The 9,125-nt window shown below is 30.0% G+C and overlaps 1 protein-coding gene across 1 annotated transcript; it reads left to right on the top strand.

Annotated features, from left to right (window-relative positions):
- LOC107490945 (transcription factor MYB35-like) lies at positions 1 to 4,312 on the top strand. The gene is made up of 4 exons (XM_016111741.3): positions 1 to 133; positions 774 to 903; positions 2,016 to 2,148; positions 4,244 to 4,312. Exons 1-4 carry the CDS (start codon positions 1 to 3, stop codon positions 4,310 to 4,312), a joined length of 465 nt encoding a protein of 154 aa, XP_015967227.2.
- Positions 4,313 to 9,125: the final 4,813 nt, after the last annotated feature.

Raw genomic sequence — 9,125 nt, 5'->3', positions numbered from 1 at the left:
ATGGTGAGGTCTCAGGGCTATGACAAAATTAGTGTCAAAAGGGGTGTTTGGAGTCCAGAAGAAGATGCAAAGATAGTTGCATTTGTGTCAAAGCATGGACCTAGTAACTGGACTTCTGTCCCAAAAAAAGCGGGTTAGCATTGTTTTAAGAATTCTAGTTAATGGAATTAATTTTATTATTTCTACCTGGCCTTCACTAGTAATGTTGAATTCACTATTTGTCAACGAGATTTATTGACTGTTTAATAGACTAATAGTAATTAATAACATAGCAGTGTGGGATTTGGTTTATCATGGTAGTAAGTTCTCATCATTTTCCTAATTCGAATTTTGGAAATGCAAAAAATTATGGTTTGAAGAGAACCTTTTCTGCAAATTTTAATGAGTCAATTAGAATTATTGTTGTTCTTGGTAATAAGTTCCAATGAACATGTGATTTCTTGTAATGGCTAGTAACATTTTTTTTTTCATTTTATTTAATTTGTTGGATGCGAAAGGATGCTTATCTAATGAACAACATATAATTATTAATCGATAGTTTACCAGATGCGTGTTTTGGAACTCCCGTAGGATTGTCTAAAATGAATTATATAGAACAAAACTTCACAATTAACTGTAATGTCAAATCGATTATAATAATAATACCCTTATTTTTAATTGACTATGGTTGCAAAATCAATTTTCTAATATGCAAATGTTTTTGTAGAATATATTGCTGAGATTTGAAATCTTCTTAATTATATGTGTTGCATTTGGGGCCATTATTGACGCAGGGCTCAAGAGGTGTGGAAAGAGTTGCAGGTTCCGGTGGACTAATTATCTCAGACCTGATCTTAAGCAAGACACGTTTACATCCCAGGAAGAAGATCTAATCATTAAGCTTCACGCAGCCATAGGAAGCAGGTGAATATTGTTGGTTAATCATTCTTCTATATATAAGTCTTGCTTTAGCTAGTTGATTATTTTGTGAACTCATTTATAATATATATACTATTTTTCGTGTTATCTTGTTGAATATATAAAAGAAAAGAAAAGGAATTGAGATCTGATTTCTATATATGAAAAAAAGGAAAAGCATTGAGATCTAATTTCTATTCGGTTAAAACTTTGTTACCGTGTATGATGCATGATACTGATACAAAATCAGAATATGACACGATACTAGATACGCAGACAAGCGAATTTAAAATATCGAGACACGACATATATATAAATATAAAATATTTTTAGATAAATTATAATAATATTTTAGTATTTTATTGATATTAATTTCTAAACTTATTTTAAGAATATATATTAAAAATAAAACTGGACAAGCTGACATGTGATGATATTTAAGTGTGTTTAAACGTGTTTGGCCAAAAAAATTATTTTTTTATTAAGAAACGGTTGGACACAAAAAAAACACGTGTCGAACGAATATGATGTGTGTCGTTCCAAAATGTATTCCATATAGAAACACAATAAATAAATAAAAAATGTCCATAGGTTATGGTCAAGTAACCTTCTAGCTTAAGCCAATCTCTTGTTAATCTTGATTGGTATTTTATTGTTCTATATGTTACCACTTTGTGTCATACTCATACATAATGTTAAATAGATCATGTCTTCGTATTTGGCCCACCCAACAAGTTTTGGGTGTTTGGGTGCACTAAGTTGTAAGAAAACGCCAACATCCCTCCATGTATTTACACTGGCGGCTAGTATTTACATCAAATGCTTATTTTGCCCCATTTATAGTGTTGATCACCAGCAGTATTGTCTATATCTTGGGAGAGGAGCAGTAGTATTCCATTGAAGAACACTAAAAAACATGTTGGTCCCATATACATATAAGATAAATATAATGAAAACCCACATTAATTTTTCTCTCATTTTATGTTTCTACACTCTGCATTGGAGCAATCACTGTATTATCACACATATTTCCCTCCTAGTATAAAGATATAAAACTGCACCTTAGTTTTGTATAATTATTAATGTAGTTGTCTACGTGTCTTGTTAATGTATCACAGGTGGTTCATAATAGCCCAGCAACTCCCTGGGAGAACAGACAATGATGTGAAGAACTACTGGAACACAAAGTTGAAAAAGAAGCTCTCTCAAATGGGAATAGACCCTGTTACTCATAAGCCATTCTCAAAGCTAATTGCTGATTATGGAAACATTGAGGGTTCTCATAGCCAAAAACCAACTAACCAAACTAGCTTTATCAACAACAAAGACTTAAAAAGAAGTTCAATTCTCTTAAATTCAGAGCCATACCAAACCCTGAAACCACAGGGGGTTATATCTAGAATCACCAATAATAATAATAGCCAACAACAAACCCTGCAAATGGAACCAATTACTGATAAGACTAATCTTTCATTTAACTCCTTAACGGATCTTACAATGATGCCAACGGTGATAGGTTCAACAGATTGTGGCATAATGACTGAGAATGAGACCATTACATCTTCGTCTTCTTCAAGTTGTTCCACTCCAGACCAAGACGCCTCGCCGGTGGCATCACATTTCCGTTGGAATGACTTCCTTCTAGAAGACGCCTTTGTGCCAACTGCCGATAACAATGATCAAGAAATGGTGAAGGCTGGTTTCTTGTCAAAGGAGTTACTTGTATGCCGAATTGAGAATGTGTCCCGACAAAGTTGGAACAACAAAGAAGCAAGGTCACAACATGAAGCAATAAGCAATGACTTTCAGCTCTCGTCGTCATCATCTTCCTATGAAACTTCGTTTGTAGAAGCCATGCTTGATCAAGAAAATGAGATGTTTCTGAACTTTCCTCACCTAATGGAGGAACCATCCCACTACTAAGCTTATATTTAATTTCTTCGTAACTTATATGTGTGAAATTCAGCATTTTCTTCTCTAACAAGGTTCACCATACTAGGAAATAGGAAATAGGAAATTTATAATAAATATGGGAAGATACTTCGAACCCCTATCCTTCATGATAGGGTGACTAAAGGGGATTTCCAATTCATCTTTCATATGATAAGGAACAAGCTGTAATGGTCCTCTCGCTTGCAAGTAGTAGGATTACTCTAGCCTAGTCTTCTTTCTCAACCATTGTTGGTTAATATAACTGATTCTCAGCTTGCTCTTAAGATATCTTTTATGGTGCTTAAATTTCACGCCTAGAATTTAGGCAAACTAGACACAATTTCTATAGGTGTCAAAGAGTTCCCCTACTTTCAATTTGTTAAATTAATTACCATGGTTAGTTGGAGTTTGTAAACTATAGTTAGATGTAAGAGTAAGATTTAGCTTGTATATAAACAACACTCTACAACATGTCTGATCTCAATCAAAGCTAATTTCACATTCTCTAACTTCACTTGCTGCTTCTTTGCTCGAGCTCCAAATTCTGTACGAGTTAAGAAGAATTTGTCATGGTGCGGTGAGGATGGAGAAGAGAAAGAGCGATTATTAAGACCTTGTGTAGTCATTCATCAATCGCAAGGTTGAGTCGTGAGTGTAACGAGTTTAGAGAAGTATCCATTAATGAAGATACCTTCAAATGTAAATATGAAAAATCTAGCTTCTCTAACGAATTCACAAAATCATATCGTCTTAGCAGTAGTGTGTTTGATGAGTAGTTAGTTGATGAACATTCAAGCTCAAGCCTTAATATCGAAGTTAGTCCACTCCAAGATCCCAACAGTCCCTACTTTCTGCATCCAAGCAAAAATCCAAGTATATCTTTAACACCTTTTCCACTTAGAACTATCACACATGGGCAAGATTTGCATGGTTATTTGTTAAATTGAAGAACAAGACGATTTTTATTGATGAATTGGCGAACAAACCTGTTACAGGTGATGAAATGTTTGAACCCTGATGCAACACTTCCTTGACTTAATATGCTTCATTGAGTTCTGAAATTCTGCATAGTGTTAGGTGGTGCAATGTTGCCTCAGCTCTTTGGAGGGATCTTAGACACAGGTTCTACCAAGGTGATTTGTTTAGGATAGCTAAGTTGGAGGAAGAATTGCTTGTATCCAAGTAAGGAGATTTATTTGTTAAGAGTTTTTTACAAAGTTTAAGAGTTGCAAAAGGATCCTTGTTCATGCAGGTTTAGAGTGGTTAGAGAGTATTAGAAACAAGCACACTTAAGATTTTTAAGAAGCTTGAATGAACAGTATAGAAGTGCGCGCTCTTAGGTAATGCTCGTAAAGCCACTACCAGATGTCAATAATATTTTAAATCTAAACTCAAATATCCAAACAAAAACCACCACATCCAAGCCACCAATAGTCAGTTTCTCATCCTCAGTCACCTCCCTCGATTTTTAGTATCCCCCTGAGGTTGGAAACTCATTAACATGAATTGCTTTATTTGTACTAATAAATTGATAATAGCATCGAAAGAGAGACAACAAAATGAATCCAAGCAAAAGTCAAGAGAGCAACAATATACATCTTTTTTTTTTATATAAATATATTAGTATATGGCATGGATTTCTTTATATAATTATATTAGCACAAGAGTGCAATATTAAACGAACTATTCCTCACTTTGGTTAAGATGTATGTACCTTAAAACAATAAAGCAAAGGATCCAAAGGAAAAAGAAGAATGATCATTCACCTTGTATTTATCAAAATTTAAAAATTTAACATAATTTTATATATTAATAAATAATTAATTATCTAACTTTATTTTTATATTCATATCTATTATATTTTTATTAAATTTAAAAAATTATTTTATTAAACATAATTATTAGGGGTAAGTATTGTTTTGGTCCTAATATTTAAGGTTAGAATCGAAACTGTTCCTAATGTAATTTTTTATTTAGAATCGTCCTTAACGATTTTTTTTGTATTAAATCGCTCTTTTTTAATAAAATTTAAATCTTATTACTAAATTATCGTTATTCTAATAAAAAAATTTAAAATAAAAAAGGAAAAAGAACGCGGGGAAGGAGAGAAAGAAAAGGGGAAAGGATCGCCTCGCTGCTCTTGCACCTTCCCGTTTCTGCTTCTGCTTTTTGTTTCTGCTTCAGCTTTTGCTTTCTACTTCGGTCTCTGCTTGATCTTCTACTTGAGCTTTTGCTTCTACTTCTGCTTCTGCATTTGCTTCTTTTGCTTCTGTGTCTGCTTCTGTTTCTATTTTTGTTTTTAATTCTGATTTTGATTTATTATTTTTTTTATTTTATTATTGTTGTGTATTGATTTTGTTGTTGAATTTGATATTATTATTTCTGAATTTGAATAATGTGTTATTATTGGTGTTCTTGAATCTGATTATTAGTATTTAACGACAGTAAGGAAGGTGCTGGTAGTGGTAAAGGTGCTGGTTATGGTGGAAGATATTTTTGTCCATAAAAAGTTAAAAGGACGGTTTTAATACAAAAAAAACGTCAAAGACTATTCTAAATAAAAAATTACATTAAGAATGGTTTTGATTTGGACCCTAAACATTAGGAATCAAAACAATACTTACGCCTTATTATTACAACTTATGTTTATTAAAAGTGATTTTAGTTTGATTTATCAAACACAAACGCAAACAATTTTTAAAAGGTTATTTTAGACGTTAATATTAATAAAAAAATTTTAAAAATAAAAATTTTATCAAACTAAATCTAAATCTATATATAAAGGTAAGCCTCGAACAAAAGAATGGGACAAACAAAAGAAACTAGAGTGTCGAATTGTGGGATTAAAACACGAGTTTAAATAAAAAACTATGAACAATAATTTTAAAAAATAAATCATGTGAACAATTTTCTATATTACCTCAATATTTTATACTTACTACATGAATTTATTGGAAGTAATATATGTATTAATATCACAATATTTCTTAAGATAAAATAACAACGTACAATAAATTAAAATTTAATGAAAATTCGTTAATTTGGTGAAAAATTTTAAAAATTGGAACCATGCATATGTGCATCAATTAAAAAAATTGAAAACTACTCAATTAAAATTCTGATTATTTGAATAATAAAACTATATGTACCGTGTCCTATACGGATAATATATAAAAATATAAAAAAATTAAATATTTAAAAAACACACATAGTATTTATTATAATAAAAATTTTACAAAATTAATTAAATTTAATAGTTAATTTGATTTTAATATTAAAAACGATGAATAATTATTTTACTTGGTTCATCTAAGGCCATCTTAAAAATTGGCTTCGCAGAAATTCTGAGAAAATTTCTAATAACAGTCTTCTTTAAATAGAATTACAAGTTATATAGTGTGATTTAATTTTAGTAAGGGATTAGCAAACTACTGAGATTGTGGGCGAGGCAAATTCTAGAAAAAAAAAATTTCTTGGTGAATAATTGAAAAACACCTAACCTCATGCGGATTTGTATTTAATAAAAAAAGGTGTTTGAGTTGAAATTATAGCAGGGTTAGTATGTTAGGTTAATTTTGATTCAATGGAAGACAAATAAGCCACCAAATTGGTTAGCTAAGCATGGAGCCCTGAGAGCAAGGTAGAGAAAATCGAGATTTTACGTGAAATCGAAAAAGTAAATAAAAAACGTAAAACGTAAAATCTTAACAAGATTTAAATCGTAAAATCGTCAGACTTAGTACAAATTTCGTAAAATCGATAAACTCATTTAAAATCATAATATCGAAAGATTTTAAGAGTTAAATCGAGATTCTAGCTACTATGCCTGAGAGCTCTAGAGTCGGTTGAGTAGATTTTTTTAATAACTTTCCAGTTTCGCTTGCCAGAGATGCACCTTCTTTAGGAGTTATTTTTTCTTGTTATTATTATTTTTCTTTTTGTCTTTTAGGTTTTATGCCAACAAAAAAAAGAGTAATTACATACCGATTATATAATTTATGATTAAATTAAAATATTTATATTAAGATTTTATTACTTTAAAGATTTCTCTTTAAATAACATTAGTAGTTGAATTTATAGGCATTTTATCATAATTCATGAGTAAAATTTTTAAATTTTTTTATTCTTATATTAAAATCGATTTGAGTAAATACTAACATGAGATAAAATTTGTTTGAACCTTTTTTATTATCATAGTTAGGAATGACGATAGATATCCGTAAGGTAAATACCCTTTTTTTCCTATTTTTGTTTATGAAAATATCCCTCTCATCCCATCTCCATTGTAGATCCTCGTTTAATTATTCCAGTGGAAATTGTGGATACTAGCAAATATCCATAGGTAGTGTCTTTATTTTTTTTTTAAATTAACATATAACACATGAAGTAACACAATCTAAAGTTTCAAACACAGTTTAACATAATCCAATACAAACGTTAAATATCCAACATCGCATCTTATAAATTTTATATATAATATAAGTGGGGATATTTTAGTAAAATTTTTCTTCGCATGGATTTCTTGGGCCTCATGGGATAGGTATATCCACTAGGAGTGGTAAAACGGGTCGAACCCGTTGGGTCAATTCGTCGAATCCGCTACAAAAGGCAGGTCGGGTTAGGATTTGAAATCCGCCAAATAACAAAAAATTTGCCAAATTTGCAGATTTTAGCGGGGCGAAACGGGCCGGGCCAAAGATTTTTATTTTTTCTTTTTTTATTAAATAAATAAGTGATTATTACTACCAAATTAATAATTATATAATTTTCAAACACTTTTTTTTCATTTTTTATTATTCTTCTTTTAGTTATTTTTATTTATTTTATTTTATAATTTCGTATATATACTCAAATTATGTGATTTATTTTTTAAAATAAAGATGGTTCAATTGACAAATATTATTTTGAATAATTTTATTGAAGTTAAAAATTAAAATAAAGATAGTGAAAAAAATTATATTATAATTTGACTATTTTTTATTTGTATTTAATTTTTTAATTAATATTTTATTAATTTTAATTAATTTTATTTTTCAAAAAAAAAAGTCAAGCGGGCTAGTCTGCCGGCCCGCTAATCCGCCATAAAGCAGGACGGGATAGCATTTTAAACCCAACTTAGTTGGTGGAGTAGGTTGGTCCGCCCCGTTTATGGTGCGGGTCTAGGTGGGTTGGGGCGGACCGGCCCACTTTGTCACCCTAATATCCACCCATGTCTCCCTCTCCATTTATTCATCGGGTAGGTCTCCATTTCAATGGAAATTTTGCGAGTTTCCATTTAACTTCTGTCGCAAATAATCCTTGTAGGTACCTGCTTTTTCGGATATTTTTGTCATCTCTAATCATGGCAACAGATATTAATATATTATATATAAAAATATCATTGTTAAAATCTAACTGGGACAAGATTATTTATGAGAATTATATTCATTCTTAAAACTAAAGTAATAGAATTAAATGTTGTTACCTGTTAAAATTTACCAACTTATTTTATTTCTTCTTTAGTTGAAGTAGTTGTATTTGTACCTAAAGAGAGTTTTATACATTTTTTGTCAGTTTAAACACTTAATAAAATTGCTAAAGATAATCGGAATACGCAATTGAATGCACAATATCTTATCTTGAGTTTTGTGAAATAATAGAAAATAATTTGTTTCAAGTCGCTGCCTAGTACAACCATTAAGAAATTTGTATCAATGTAATTAATAAAATTCACCCTTTATGTTTAGAATTTTTTCTTATCGATACAAAATATTATCTAAAAGTTAATGTCAACAGCTATTCTAGATGGGCTTTGATATTGAGATGTTGAAAGTTAATAGAATAATAATCAAACCTTTTGACATATGATATTAAGGTCTATGAATTTACTTTTTAATGGCATCTACTATAAATTTCTATCATCTTATAATAATTCAAGAGTAAAATAAACATCTTTATAAATAGCATAGAGCATTTGCATCCTCTTTGAATATTCAAAAGGAGCTATGTGTAATATAAGGCAACTACATATTCATAGAATTTTTTTCTTTTAGATAACAACGATAAAGTTTCATAGTCTATATAGCACTATGTTATAATAGCTGAAAGTCATCTAATTTTTTTATAGTATCAATAAATAAAATAAAATTGATGCAAAATACATGTTGTTTAAGACTTTAAATTTAAACCATTATACATATATAGAAACAAAATTGAATATAAACTTATTGTTACTTGCAAGCACATAAGTTAACTTTTTAATTGTGAAACTTCTTTCGAATAAATTTTGTCCGAAACAACATAAGTCAAATTTTAAG

The sequence above is a fragment of the Arachis duranensis genome, chromosome 5, assembly GCF_000817695.3.
Source record: "Arachis duranensis cultivar V14167 chromosome 5, aradu.V14167.gnm2.J7QH, whole genome shotgun sequence".
In the NCBI taxonomy this organism is placed as follows: domain Eukaryota; kingdom Viridiplantae; phylum Streptophyta; class Magnoliopsida; order Fabales; family Fabaceae; genus Arachis; species Arachis duranensis.
This window is presented reverse-complemented; position numbering and strand designations above follow the sequence as displayed.

Coding starts and splice junctions, on each gene's coding strand:
- LOC107490945 (XM_016111741.3), top strand. CDS start 1: ATGGTGAGGTCTCAGGGCTATGACAAAATTAGTGTCAAAAGGGGTGTT. Junction 134..773: donor TTCTGTCCCAAAAAAAGCGG/GTTAGCATTGTT, acceptor TTATTGACGCAG/GGCTCAAGAGGTGTGGAAAG. Junction 2,149..4,243: donor ATAAGCCATTCTCAAAGCTA/ATTGCTGATTAT, acceptor AACAAAAACCAC/CACATCCAAGCCACCAATAG.